The 15,185-nt window shown below is 42.8% G+C and overlaps 1 protein-coding gene across 6 annotated transcripts in view; it reads left to right on the top strand.

Annotated features, from left to right (window-relative positions):
- The window catches only part of TDP1 (tyrosyl-DNA phosphodiesterase 1), a 107,309-nt gene that overhangs the window by 41,155 nt on the left and 50,969 nt on the right, over positions 1-15,185 (top strand). Inside the window, exon 14 of one of the 6 annotated variants that reach the window (XM_037900818.2) lies at positions 7,382-10,816. The exons of 3 other annotated variants lie outside the window; for them this stretch is intronic. In XM_037900818.2, coding sequence (XP_037756746.1) covers positions 7,382-7,427 — 46 coding nt within the window. In that variant the 3' untranslated portion in view covers positions 7,428-10,816. Of the gene's footprint in view, positions 1-7,381; positions 10,817-15,185 lie in introns of those variants that run through there. 2 more of the 6 variants (XM_043548122.1, XM_037900819.2) reach the window with 2 other exon arrangements.

The following is a 15,185-nucleotide window of genomic DNA, read 5'->3' on the forward strand; positions in this document are numbered from 1 at the left end:
ATAAAGTGCCCTCTGGCTCATGTGGCAGGACCTCACATGTAAAATAGTGAATGGCGTCTTGCAAATATAGGCAAGGTACCTGCTATATGTCCTCCCACCATTTCTATTGCTCCTCAGGGTATCTCAAAAGATAACCAAGAGTATGGCAGTTGTCGTCAGGTGTCACCTGTGTATGGTGCTCTGCTCTGTCCAATGTTGTTAACAGTTGGCTACATGTGTTCTCCCTGTGTGCTGTCCCAGCTCTGCGCAGATAGCTGGCACAGCAGATCTTGAGCAAACAGCTCAATGACCACAGACTCCAATAAGGTACCAAGGCACCCAGCCAGGTTTATTGCCAAACGAAACACAGTCTCTAGCTCCGCAGATCAGATGTCTACAGTTCTGCTAGTACATATATGCTCCCTATCAATGGCCCGGCTCAGTCAGTGGCGGGATTTACCACTGCCCCCTAGGCCAGACAAAGCCAATTCCTCAGGGGTGTATCCTTATACGCAGGTACAAACAAGTTACACATCACTACTGATGTATCGAGGTACAACCCCTCTACATGTTAGGGTGCCGCCTCTCAGCTGGTACATATTGGTTTGAACAAAACAACTCTATCCAACATATCCTTTTGACCCTGTCTTTGGGATGGGTCAGCATATTCCTTGTTATCTGTGTGGAATGTACTAGTATCAGAATGTTCTTGGTACCATCCTGGCACATATTTATATCTTTAGTGTCCAGTACCTTTTAGGTATGTGTGTGTTTGCAACATCAGCCCTTTCTTTGCCAGACTCTGGACAGGGCCTGTCTCTTGCTCACAGCTTAACTTTTTGCTTTATGTTAACAAAGCCTTGACCATTACTTTGGTTCAGGCCTTAGTACTGGGCCTCTGATACAAGGATTTATGTTTCAGGGCCTCATCTTACTACAGCAGTGGCACTATTTATCCCTTTCTGACTCAAGGCTATGGCTATCAACCTAGCTTTGTAGTGTTGCATGACCTCATCATCGCCTTTTTGGTGGATCAGCACAAAGAGGTCGAGACCCAGGAGCTCAGTAAACAGAACATGTATTTATTACTGGAAGAGGGTACAGAAGCAATTCCTCTCATGCTGCGAACTCCAGAACACTTTCTTTCCCCAGGCAGGAAGCCACATCCTCTAGGGGCTGTCTGTTGATGTTGGTTGATGTGCCCCAAACGCAGACCCAGCCAGCACAGTAACTCAGTTATTGTATCTTTGGATGTTTTTATCTGACAGAGTTGGTCTGCTATTGCATGACCAGTCCTCCATCCAGGACCAGACATGTTTAAAAATGAATATTTGGATGAAGTGACTTTTGGGGTCCATGAGAGCAATAGGAGAAATCAATAAATAGAACTTACTCTGCTGGCTGTTCGGTCCATAATTTAGTTACCTTTTAAAACCAATTAAACATAGCTTTGAATGATTGTAGCCCTAGGAGGGCTTTATCATGGATTTGAGTGTCTACATCTCTCTGTGCTTCAGGTTCTCCGTCTGTAAAATGGAGAGAATGATACAGTACTGACCTCTTCTGTAAAGCAGTTTGAGTTCTATAGATGAAAAGCATCGTATAAGAGCTAGATGATGATGCTGTTGTTCAATAAGGGCTTCTTCCTATTTGAGTTTGCTTCATTAATGGATCTATAACCCACGCTATCATGTGGCAAATGAAATCGAGTTTGTCGCCTATAAGGACACCTGAGATGTAATCCTGGCTCTTTCACTGACTTGCTCTGTGACTTCGGGCAAATCACTTAACCTCTGTACACTTAACATCTGTGCAGTTTCTCCATCTGAATACTAGGTATACTTCCACAGAACAGTGTTGTGAGGCTTAATCAATACATATCAAGTGCTTTGAGATCCTCAGATAGGAAACAACATTAGTGCAAAATATTTTTTTAAAAAGTCCAGTGCTAAGATTTCATTTCAGGATCAAGTAGGAATAGAAGCTGGGATGTAAGAGTGTTTGTCTGAACATTGCTAACTCTCTGGTAATTGGTAAACAAGGTAAGTTATGCGAAATCTGTCTGTTTGTGTTTGTAACTAACAAAACACTGTTATTTACAACGGACTGCATGCATGTGGTAGAACTGTTATGGTTGCCTAGCAATCAGCAGGATATATATTGTGGAGCCAAAGAAATGTGACTGAGCAAAAACATTAGTATAGTTTTCAGATGGGTGAGAAAGATGCATTATCTACCGAGGTGTTCAGACTCCTGTTGAAGTGCCTTTGTAAAGGGTGGAAGGCATTAAATGAGTTATGGCAGCACTGTTGTGTTATCTAATTTTAATTCATAAATATTTAGGTCAGAAGGGACCATTATGATCATCTAGTCTGACCTCCTGCACAACGCAGGCCACAGAATTTCACCCACCACTCCTCCAAAAAACCTCACACCTATATCTGTGCTATTGAAGTCCTCAAATTGTAGCTTAAAGACTTCAAGGAGCAGAGAATCCTCCAGCAAGTGACCCGTGCCCCATGCTACAGAGGAAAGCGAAAAACCTCCAGGGCCTCTTCCAATCTCTCCTGGAGGAAAATTCCTTCCCGACCCCAAATATGGCGATCAGCTAAACCCTGAGCATATGGGCAAGATTTATCACCCAGATACTACAGAAAATTCTTTCCTGGGTAACTGGGATCCCACCCCATCTAATATCCCATCACAGGCCATTGGGCCTATTTATCATGAATATTTAATTACCAAAACCATGTTATCCCATCATACCATCTTCTCCATAAACTTATCGAGTTTAATCTTAAAGCCAGATCGATCTTTTGCCCCCACTGCTTCCCTTGGAAGGCTATTCCAAAACTTTACTCCTCTGATGGTTAGAAACCTTCGTCTAATTTCTAGTCTAAATTTCCTGGTGCCCAGTTTATATCCATTTGTTCTTGTGTCCACATTGGTAATGAGCTTAAATAATTCCTCTCCCTCTCTGGTATTTATCCCTCTGATATATTTATAGAGAGCAATCATATCTCCCCCTCAACCTTCTTTTAGTTAGGCTAAACAAGTCAAGCTCCTTTCATAAGGCAAGTTTTCCATTCCTCGGATCATCCTAGTAGCCCTTCTCTGTACCTGTTCCAGTTTGAATTCATCTTTCTTAAACATGGGAGACCAGAACTGCACACAGTATTCCAGGTGAGGTCTCACCAGTGCCTTGTATAACGGTACTAAAACCTCCTTATCCCTACTGGAAATACCTCTCCTGATGCATCCCAAGACCACATTAGCTTTTTGCACGGACACATCACATTGGCGGCTTATAGTCATCCTATGATCAACCAATACTCCGAGGTCCTTTTCCTCCTCGTTATTTCTAATTGATGCGTCCCTAGCTTATAACTAAAATTTTTGTTGTTAATCCCTAATTAAGCAGTTATGGACAAATTCAGCAAGCTGTGTGTGGGCATCAGCTGTGCCCCTGGGTACTATATAGACTATGTAGCAGAACAATATCTGAACATTATTAATTACTGTAATGGAGTTCAATAGTGCTACTTAAATTAGCCAGATCTGAGGGTCTTACAAGTCTAAATCTATAGATTATATTTTTTTTCTAAATAAAAATTGCTGGATATAATTTAGTTTTCACTTTTCAGTATGTGTTTCTCAGTCTTGAGATGTGCCCTTTAGGTAATAAGATCCCCTGTTGAAATACTATTTTATCCTTTCTTAAAGCAGCACTTGGCAAATAAAGAGGAATTTAAATCTCTTAGCAAGACAGAAAAAATGCAATGTTGAGTACTAAACTATAATAGTCCAGTATCTCATTGTTGGGAAGCTTTTCCTGATATTTAGCCTAAAATGTCCTATTTGCAGTTTCTTCCAAAGATTTCTAGTAATACACTCGTGTACAATGCTAAATAATTTGTCTCCCTCTTGGGAGTATTATCCCTTCAAATAGTTGTAGAATTCGTCGTAGCTAGTCTTTGCAGACCCCAAATCAGGACCTTGTGCTTTCTGTGATTCCATGCTGCAGTGTGCGCTACGGAATTCACCCCATACCACAGAGTTGTCTCAGAATATAAGCTTCAATTTAAAATGTTGCTAACTGTTATGGTTGTAAAGAAAAACTTGAGAATGTGAGTCGAGCATAAATCATGACAGTGATGTCACTCTGGTCCAAGATTAGGACTCCTAGGCACTACTACAATACAAATAATAAATTATAATGTTGCCCCATGGCCCAAGCAGTTAGCCAGTATTTGGTGTCTTGACAGGTTGCTTGGGTTAGGAGCAAAAATTGATAAGACTCGGGTACATTCTTTGGTGCAATCCTGTTTGTTTAAAAAGAATGTACACGCAGACAGTCCTGAACACAGTAGAAACAAACAGGAAAAAGTCAGAAATCCAAGTCTGCTGTTTCAGTGAGAACTTTGTCCAAAAGATGATCTGTCTGTCTCTTGGCTTCCTCATAGGACCACACACCACTGCCTCTCCTGCTGTTTGCTTACTTTTTACCTGGCTCTCTAGATTCTTTTCCATACTGTAATGAGGTGAGACTCACCAGTGCGGTGCCTGCTGCGGGTTATCCTGGGAATTAGCTCAATTTCAGCCCGGAGTGCCCTCTGCAGGCCGGTGGCTCACGTGCCTCAGGCCCCGTGTCCTGCCTGGACCCCGGTGCCCTTTACCTCGGGGTTCTGCCTCTGCAGTACCCCCTGCTCTGGGTCTCCCCTCCCAGGGGAACCCCCACCCTCTAAACCCACCTTGCCTCAGTGGCTACTGCCAGTCATCATCCAGCCCCTGCTCACTGGGGCAGACTGCAGTCTGTAAACCACTCATCATTGGCAAAGGTGGGGGTTGGACCTGCTGCCTCTGCCTAATCCGGGCTGCACCTTTGCAACCCCAGTACCCTTTTTGGCCTTTGACAAGGCCCACAGCCTGGGGATTTGCCAGGCTGGAGCTCCCCAGCACTGCTCTGTCCCAAGTACCCTTCTCTCTCAAGAGCTAGAGAGAGACTGACTCAGCTGATGGTTCACAGCCCTTTTATAGGGCCAGCTGTCTCCTAAATTGGGTGTGGCCCCAATGGTGGCTGCCTTCCCAATCAGCCTATTCTTCTTGGCTCTCAGCCCTCTCCAAGGGCTGGCTTTTAACCCTTTCAGGGCCAGAGCGGGGTGAGAAAAGAGAGCTTTCCAGTGCTGTCAGTGAGGTTTTCCTGAGCACTAAATTTGCTTAAACTCCTTTTTAAAAAGAAATAGGTGGAAATTGGTACAAACTTTTACATTAGAAACTTGCTGATGTTGGACCAAATCCTCAACTAATGTGTTGTATTTGGATTTCCCTGTAAAAGTAGCCTAAAATGAGCTGCTGGAAGCATGACCAAGCATTCAGCAGAAATCCTCTTAACAATGGAATAATGAATCTTAATTAGTAACTTATTCCTTTGTTAATGTCTATGGAAAATTAGACTGTAAGGGAGGCTGCAACAACTCTTAAGAGCTTGATTGATGTATTGGGTTAGAGAAATACCAGTACAGCCTTTACCATACCATAGAAAAGCCTTTTTCTCATTGACTCATATGCCTGGTCTACACTACAGAGTCAGGTCAACATAAGATAGCTTAGGTCAATCTAATTCTGTAAGCATCTATACTAAAATGTCGCTTCTGCCGATGTAACTCGCTTAACTCCACCTCTCTGAGAGGCATAGCATTTAGGTCGACATACTTAAGTCAACGCAGTGTCAGACACTGCGTTACTTACGTCAACTTTAGTGGCCTCCAGGAGGTATCTCACAATGCCTCACCGTGACCGCTCTGGTCACCATTTTGAACTCCACTGCCTGGCGGCCAGGTACAGACCTCTTCCCTTTGTAAAGCCCCAGTGAAATTCCATTTCCTGTTTGCTCCTCACTCTGCAGCCCATAGAGAACTGCATTCTATGGCCTCCCTACTTTCCCGCCTCAATTCCATGTGGCATCTAGGGCTACTGCACTTCCCCTACCACTCCACCATGGGGGACAGTACAGACAATCACAGTTGCACATACACCAACCATGTCTCTCACAGGCCAGTGTATGTATTTTTGAAATGAAAATGACTGTTCTTTCCCCTTCGTAGGTTCTTTTCCCTGTAGCTATAAACTTTCATTCAGTTATAAATATGTCTTCATTTTTATTCACAACGTATGCGGGCTGTCGCTGACATTGTTCTTAGATAATAGCAATAGGTGTATCGGCAATGTTCTAGTACTACACACAGCACTCATTACAAGGTTCATACTGGAGTGCAAAAAACCAAAGCCAGCATTGCTGTGGCTCACTCTTAAAATGGTCTTTCAAAGCCTCCCGGAGCCGCATGGCTCCCTGTTGAGCTCTTCTTATAGTTCTGGTATCTGGCTGCTCAAAAACAGCAGATAGCCTTTCCACCTCCACCCCAGCAGAAACTTTTCCTCCTTTACTTCACAGATATTATGAAGCACACAGCAGGCAGCTATAATTGGGATTTTTTTTTCACTGAGGTCTCATCTTGTGAGTAGATAGTGCCAGCGACCTTCCAAATGGCCAAAGGCACATTCAACTGTCATTCTGCACCCGCTGAGCCTGTAGTTGAAGCACTCCTTGCTCCTGTTGAGGTGGTCTGTGTACAACTTCATAAGCCATGGGAGTAAGAGAGAGGCTGGGTCTCCCAGGATCACTATTGGCATTTCAACATCCCCAGTGGTATACCTCTGGTCTGTAAAGAAAGTCACTGCTTGCAGCTTTCTGAACAGACCTGTGTTCTTAAAGTTGCATGCATCATGCACCTGCCCTGACCATCCCATGTTTGGACTATTAAACATCACAAGTGATCCATCAGCACTTGCAGTACCATAGAAAAGTAGCCTTTTCTGTTGATCTATTCTGTGGCAAGGTGGTCTGATGCTAAAATAGGGATATGTGTGGCATCTATACCCCCACCGCATTTCGGGAACCCCATTGCTGCAAAACCATCCACTATGACCTGCACGTTGCCCAGAGTCCCAGTTCTTTGAAGCAGGATGCAATTAATGGCTCTGCACACTTGCATCACAGCGGATTTCCCAGCTCCAAATTGATTCCCAACTGATCAGTAGCAATCTGGTGTTGCAAGGTGTTACAGCGATCATCACTCACTCCTCCACTGTCAGTGTAGCTCTCATTTTGGTGTCGCTGTGCAGGAGGGCTAGGGCAAGGGCAAGGGCAAGGTCTGCTCACACATCCAGGAATGTGGCCTTGCACAGCTAAACTTCTGCAGCCATTGCTTGTCATCCCATACCTGCACAACAGTACAATTCCACCAATCACTGCTTGTTTCTCAGGCCCAGAACCAGCTCTCCACCATCTGCAGCTGCTCTGTGAATGCCAACAACAGCCTTGAATTTTTTCTATGTCCCACAGCAAGCTAGCCTCCAAGGAATCCTCATCTTCCCCGCGGCTCCTCTGATGGCTCTGCAAATACTGCAGGATCAGCGTGCTATGCTCACAACGCTCATCACAATAATGCAGAGTTGTGCAGGATTCATGCTTCTCAGACAGATGGTGGACACGGTTTTGTGGGGCTTTTGAAAAGAAGTCCAACATTATTGGATGCAGAAAAAAGTATAGGATGAAGAAAACGGTATCATGTGACATTGAAACCATGTTCCCAGTCACCTCTGCTTTACTTATTTGCCCCCATAAGGCATTGCAAATGCTTCCCAAAACAGATTATTTTGTTGTAAATGATTGTGTTTTAAAATAACACTTTACGCTTTGTGTAAAACCAGAACTTTCCTCTTTTTGAAATTCTGTTCTTTTCATTGACAGAGTACTCTTCAGGAAAAGAAATTGCTGAGCAGAAAGCAAAAATCTCTGATCCCTAATGGCTGTAATCCATCTTGTTTTCCTTAGTCTCCTGCAAATAAGTAGGGCAGTGCTGCTACCATTTATTTCTGATGCATCTTGTTTGAAGATAAATGAATCACTGGAAAATTTGCACTGGGGTTTGACATTAGTGAATCAAAAGGATTTAATTCAATTCCTAAAAACCTGTAAAAAAGTATAAACACAAACCCTCTGCCTTTTGGGGCATATAGCAACCTAACTGCCTTGGATTAGGAAGAAATGTATTTAAGGACATTGAGGATTGTCATGGAAAGACTACACTCAGTCAAGGCCCCATTGTGTTGAGTGCAGTACAAATGCATGAGAACATACAGTCCCTGCCCTGAAGAACTTAAATCTAGATTGATAAAAGATGCAACAAGTGCATATGACAAATATTAGGGAAGAGTCCCAGGGCGAATGAGAGTAACAAAAAGGTCAAACTTGATAACACAATTTGATAGTTTAAGGATAAATAAACGTAAGTAGTGTTCCCCCTTCAGCCATGCTGCCTAGCCATCTTTGACAGGCTGATTTCTTGTATGCATCACAGCAGAAGTGGGTGTTGAGGAAGAATGCTATAGAATTAAGTGAAACAATAAAGTCTTTCAGTACAGCTGCTTGCAAATATTTTTACCAAGATAAAACATGGTGTTTTTATGGGACTGTAGGAGTGAGAGAAAGGAGTTGGACCCATTGCAAATGCATAATTAAATAGTCATGAGAGACAGTACTAGCAAGTTTATATAAATCTAACTACAGTATCTGACAATTAGTTCAAAGATTATGGTTATGGCATAATCTGTAGAAATGCCAAGTTACCTCATTATACATTACAAACAACTGTGCATTAGACCTGTGAACTAATGTGAAAATATGGATTAAAAGTTCTATATAATTGCTGGTACTGAGTGCCAGAACGGTTTTTTTTCTGCCTTTCCCATTCCTGGTTGGCATATTGACCTCAGAGGATGAAATTGCAAGTCATTCAGCTAAGTTAGTGACAGTACTGCTAGCCAGTTAAGTCAGTCCTGCCACCTGAAATTTCCAAGATTGCCGTGTAGAGTTTATTGTGAAGTTTAAAGGGACAATGTCAACTTGGGGCTCTTTTGTTTTGTTTTTAATTTCCACAAGTCCCAGTTTATGGTGTCACCCTTAAATAGTATGTTTGGGCTGTTTTGTTATTTATAAGTGTTTTTCTGCTCTCTTGCTGATACTTAAAGGATTTTTTCAACAAAATAGAAATCTACAACTTGGGGAGACAATGAAACTGACTATATACAGAGAGCTGTGAAGTGCACATAAACTGAAAAAAGAGATGATTTGTTGCTAACTTTAAGTTCCAATAGATGTGTGTGTTACTTCTGTTATAGGCAAGGCTGGTCATGAACCCTATATTTATAAATGCTTCCTCATGCTTTCCATTATAAAAGATTCGTACAGTTTCTTTTTTGAAAGAAGCTCTAATGTTTCCACTGTTTTTCAGCAGACCTTTGAGATTCAGCAGGGAAAAAGTCCTGGGGTGAGAGATGCGCCTTTGGCTTGTCCCATAAGATTCCAGTCAGCTTTTGTTGAATTGTAAACAGTTTAAAATGGTGGTTTCTGTTTTTTCACATGCGATCTTCAGGGAAGTGTTGGCAACATGGCAAAATAATACTAACGTTCCAAAGAGCTGGGCATCTCTCTCCCAAACCATTTCCCCCTCCCCCCATTCCAAAATCCAGCTCATGACCCCAGGATACCACCATCCCATCTCTGGGAAGACAACACATTTTGCTTTAATTTTAACCTCATTGTAAGGGGGTGGGGGGGAAGAATTGATCACTGAATGGGAAGTTGGTGTTTACCTAGGCACCAGTTGTTATGACCTGACTTACATTCAGTACAGGTGAACAGAGGCAGTACTAACCAGATATAGATATGTCATGTTTCAAAAGGGCTAATTTTCCAAAACTGAGGAAAACAGAGTGAAATTGATTAGAAGGAAAAATAATTAAACAGAAAAAAATAAATGTAAATTGCGTGTTCTTTAAGAAGTCCTCAGATGGTCAAAAAGCCATGCTTCCACATTCAACAAAGAGAAATGTTTTTGGCAAAAGCCTATCCTGGTTATGAGAGGAAGGCCACAATTAGAAATAATTTTAAAAATCTATAACAAATGAGGGGCGGGGAGAAAGGGTCATAGAGAGCAATCAATATAAACTAGAATAGAAAAAAAGGAAGCTAAAGACATTAGGGAAGAATTCATGTCTGGCAGGACTACGGTCAATAAGGAGTTTAAGTATGTCTGGAACAAAAGAAATACTAACAGTGGTATAGGCTAATTACTAGATGGAGATGGATAAATTGTTAATGAGGCAGAAAAGGTAGAAATGTTGAATAAAATTTCTGATTTGTATATGGAAGTAAGTATATGTGGTTTACTCCTATCACATGAGGTTGGTTGATTTAATTTCCAGTACATGAGTAACAGGAGGATATTAAACATCATCTACTAAGGAACAGTTCTAACTCAGCAGGACCTCATAATTGGCACCCAAGAATCTTAGAAGGTGTCTGAGGAGATATCTGTCTCACTAATGTTTATTTTTAATAAATTGGGGGGTACCGGGGAAAATCCAGAAGACTGGAAGTGGACTAGTGTTGTGACAGTATTCAAAAAGGGCAAGCAGGATGAACAAGGTTAACCTGGCATCAGTCCCAGGCAGAAGAATGGTAAACTTGATATAGGATTGAGTCAGTAAAGAATGAAAGGATAAGAATATGCCAGTCAATTTGGTTTTATGGAAAATAGGTCTCTTCAAACAAACCTGCTTTCATTCTCTGAAGAGATTACAAGTTTTTTTTTGATAAACTTAATTGCATAGATGTAATATACTTAGATGTTTGACTTAGTACTGCATGCAGTGTTGTTGTAGCCATGTTGGTCCCAGGATATTGGAGAGACAAGGTGGGTCTTGTATTTAGCTGTACCACTCTTTGTACCTTTTCCCAGATCTGAAGAAGAGCTATGTGTAGCTTGAAAGCTACTCTCTCACCAACAGAAGTTGGTCCAATAAAATGTATTACCTCACTGATCTTGTTTTTCTTAGTAGTTTGTATGACATTCTGATTAAAAACGGTTGTACAGTATCAATGAAGCACACGTTAAATGGATTAAGCAACTTTTAACTGACAGATCTCAAGTAGTTGTCAATGGGGAATCATCGAATATGGGTGTTAATAGTGCTGAGTACTATAGGGCTTGTTAATTTGGCAAAGAAAGGCAAATGACTAGAAGTTAAAGGCTGATAAATTCAAATTGGAAATGAGATAGTTTTAGGTAATGAAGGTAATTAATCATTGCAAGAAATTATGTAATGAAGTAAAGGGCTCTCCAATTCTTGAGGTCTTCAGAGGGGTACCTTTCTGGAAGATATGCTTTAGTCAAATACAAATTATTGGGCTAAACGTAGGAGTAGAGGGGTGTAATTCCGTGGCCTGTGATGTACAGAAGGGCAGACTAGATGATCTAATGGTCCCTTCTGGTGTTTAATATCTGAGTCTATGAAACAGTGAGGGTAGAAGCTTCCCTAATTCCTGGAGGTTGGGGGATGGGGAAGGTTGGGCTGCACTACCCCCAGACTAATATGACAACTGTAAAAAATTATTTTTTTACCTGTTTCTGTTTAAAACAAACAAAAGCACTTAGGAAATTACATACCAACAAACTACTGTAGCAAATGTTGTGGTTACAAAGTCCAGCAGTCAAAAGTTAGGAAATGCCAGATTTATAGTTGCCCATGCAACTTTAATTTTGCCCCCTTGTTTTTATATATTATGATAAATTAATTACATAGTAATTTTTTTCCTCATTCCACCAGGAGATAGTTAAGGTCATTTCCAAAGTTTTACTTCTTGCTTTTAACAATTTAACAGTGTTTTAGCAGTTTCTATTTGAATACACTCTGTAGTAATAAACTTTGAGACAAAGGCGCTACGGTAATATAAATGTGATTTTTTTTTTTTTTTTTTTTTTTTGTGTTCATTCAAATGTTAGATTATTATTTTGACATTATATTGTGAATAGAACATACATTTGTGTGGATGACAGAGCCAGGACATTTATCTGTTTCATTGCCCTAGATTTTTGTCCATTTGCCTCTGTCTGTTTTAAAACATTTGACATAATCCTTTCCTTATGGTCTCTTTGTGAGTGCATTGATCCTGAAAAATGGTTTGCTCAGTGCTAGCGTTTAATAGCCTGTAAAGATGAATGGAGGATGTTCATATCTGTCGTTGCTGCTGTATGAATTACTATAGCTGTAGATTTGAACTGTCTACACCAGGGGTCGGCAATCTTTTAGAAGTGGTGTGCCGAGTCTTCATTTATTCACTTTACTTTAAGGTTTCGCGTGCCAATAATACATTTTAACGTTTTTTAGACGGTCTCGCTCTATAAGTGTATATATTATATAACTAAACTATTGTGGTATGTAAACAAGGTTTTCAAAATGTTTAAGAAACTTCATTTAAAATTAAATTAAAATGCTGATCTTACACCGCTGGCCCGCTCAGCCCGTTGCCGACCTGGGGTTCCATTCACCTAGGCCAGGAGCGGGCTGCGGGGGGCCGGCGGCCGGGGGGCCGGCGGCCGGGGGCCGGGGCCGGGGGGCCGGCGGCCGGGGGCCGGGGGCCGGGGCCGGGGGCCCGGGGCCGGCGGGCGGGGCTGGCAGTGGGCTGAGCGGCTCAGCCCGCTGCCACTCAGCCCGCTGCCGGTCTGGGGTTCCATCTGCCAGCTCCTGCCAGCCAGGGTCCTGGCTGCCGGCCCCGCTCAGCCCGCTGCCAGTCTGCGGTCCCAGCCCTGTCCACATAGAGTAGGTACCTACCTTCTCCCAGGTTCTAGCCATTCTCTTCCTCTCTCTCTGCACTGAGCTGAGGGTGGGAGTGCTCTGAGCACAGGGCTGGGGGTGAAGGAGCAGGCTGGGGGTTGGGGTGCAGGGTGCGGCCAGGAGCTAGAATGAGGGAGGGGGCTCAGGGTTGGGGCAGGAGGTTTGGGTGTGGAGCGCTTACCTGGGCAGCTCCCATTTGGTGGGAGGGGTGCAGGTGGGAATGTGGGTGTGTGTGTGTGCAAGAGCTCCTGTTTGGTGCTCAGGGTGGGGGTGGGGATGTGGGGGGTGCAGGAGTCAGGGCAGTGGGCTGGGTATGTGTGGGGGGTACCGGAGTCCGGGCTGGGGTTGTGGGGGGGTGCAGGGGACAGGGCATGGGGCTGGGGTGTGTGTGGGGTACAGGGGTCAGGGCAGAGGGCTGGATGTGTGAGAGGAGGGGTCAGGGCAGAGAGCTGGGGGTGTGGGCTGGGTTCGTGTGGGGTGCTCCCAGCCCCCTGCCCTTAGCGGCTCACGGCAGGGGGCTGGAGGGGATACGCCGATTCCACCCCCTTCCCCAAGGTCCCCAGAGCAGAGAGCATGCTGCGGCTCTGCTTTTCCCTCTCCCCCTCCGTAGCAAGGGCCATCAGCTGATCGGCCATAGGGAGGGAGAGGAGGAGGGGCAGGAACCGAGCACGCTGGGGGAAGAGGTGGGAAGAGGGGGAAGCTTGCCTGCCCTGCAAGAAAAGAGCAGGGGGCAGAGAAGAGCGGGCTGGGCCGGGCAGGATTTTTAATGACATGCTGCTGTAGACAGCAGCTTGCCATTAAAAATTGGCTCGTGTGCCGTCTTTGGCACGCGTGCCATAGGTTGCCAACCCCTGGTCTACACTAAATAAAAGCACCACTGTGGGGGAAGGCTGTGAAAATGAAATCTTAAATTCTGCAAAAATTTAATTAGACATAGGAGCTGGAATAATTTTATGCCACTTGGGGATTTAAGACACATGCAACTGGTTGTAGCTCCAGTAGATACAGGAGCAGTAACTTACATTAGTAATACTTGGTGATTATAAAGATCCTTATAACATTCCTGTAGTGGTATTCTCATTTTACCAATGGGTAAATTAAGCAGAGTGAGATTTACCTGAGGTCATGCCATACCTATTGCCGATCTAATACCCTGACACCATGTCCCATGCTCTAAATGCTAGCCAACACAGCTTTAAAATTAGATTAAAGATTTAGTCACACAAGCACATAAAAGTGCAAATCTCCAATTCTTGCTTTGCCTCTTAGACATTTAGGTTGAGTTGTCTCCATGGTTGCAATTTTCCTTTTTTAAAAATATATGAAGTGTGACGTGTCCCCTACCCCCTAGAATTTCTTCCCTGCTGCTGTGCTTTTTATTCCAGATCTTCACCTGCTGTTCTGAAACTGCCAGTAAGCTACTGCTTTACAGGATCACTTGCTTTCAGCTGAAGCACTAAAGCAGCAGCTGATTGGTAACTGTCTTATTTAAAAAAAAAAATTCTTTACTGGAGTGGCATCAAAGTGATTTCCACTTTCACTATAATTACCCGAAGTCTTGTGGCTTTTAACTTCTCATTTTTATTAAAAACAAACAAACAACTATTGATTGGTATAAAGTTGTAATGAGGAAAAGGACTTTTTGAGCTATAAATTAACCTGTACTACAAGGTACTCTTTTTTGAGGTATGTCAAATACAGAAGGTAGGGACTTTTGAAGGGACTAGAAGGCATAGGAACAATCTCAAATACCAACTCACGGATGGGAGTTTCTTCCTCTTTAATGCCTCTTTCAGATTTCCGGTCATGATGCTCCTTTTATTTTTTCTGTGACTATTGTTAAATTTGGAAAGCAAAATAATAGATCATTAGAGTCTTTTGCCCTTGCAGAGCAATAGATAGCAAAGCTTCTACTCCAGCCAACCCCCAGAGAGAATGTATCCAGTTAACGAAACTGATTCTAAAACTAGAGAAATTCATTTGTGTATATATAAGAGAATAGCTTTTCTGGTCATCCTCATCAAAGGAGGCAAAGGATTTTTCGGTCCTAGCACAGGATATAATTGTATGTATGCTTCCCCGATGTTATCAGTGTTTCCAGATCTGTGTTTGTGTGAGGCAGCGTTCAGTTCAATCTTTTGGACAGTGGCTAATCAATAGCGTCGAAATTCAGTCCTGGTTTGAGTGCATGTTCTTTGGAAATGGACAATAGGATTTTTCAGAAGCACCCAGCATTGCCCTAATTCTGTTCCCAATGATTTCAGAGATAAATCTCATTGACATTGATGAGAACCGATTCTGAGCAAATCTAAACCGGTTTGGTTTATTTGTTTATACTAATAAATCTCTGGCTGAGCAGTTTAGGATAATTTTGGGAACAGGTTTAATGGGATGCTGTCTATGAATTTTCTTAAATTGGCCAATTTCAAGAGAGGCTACTTTCCAATGTGTCTGTAATTTAAAAATAT

The sequence above is a fragment of the Chelonia mydas genome, chromosome 6 (assembly GCF_015237465.2).
Source record: "Chelonia mydas isolate rCheMyd1 chromosome 6, rCheMyd1.pri.v2, whole genome shotgun sequence".
Lineage (NCBI taxonomy): Eukaryota > Metazoa > Chordata > Testudines > Cheloniidae > Chelonia > Chelonia mydas.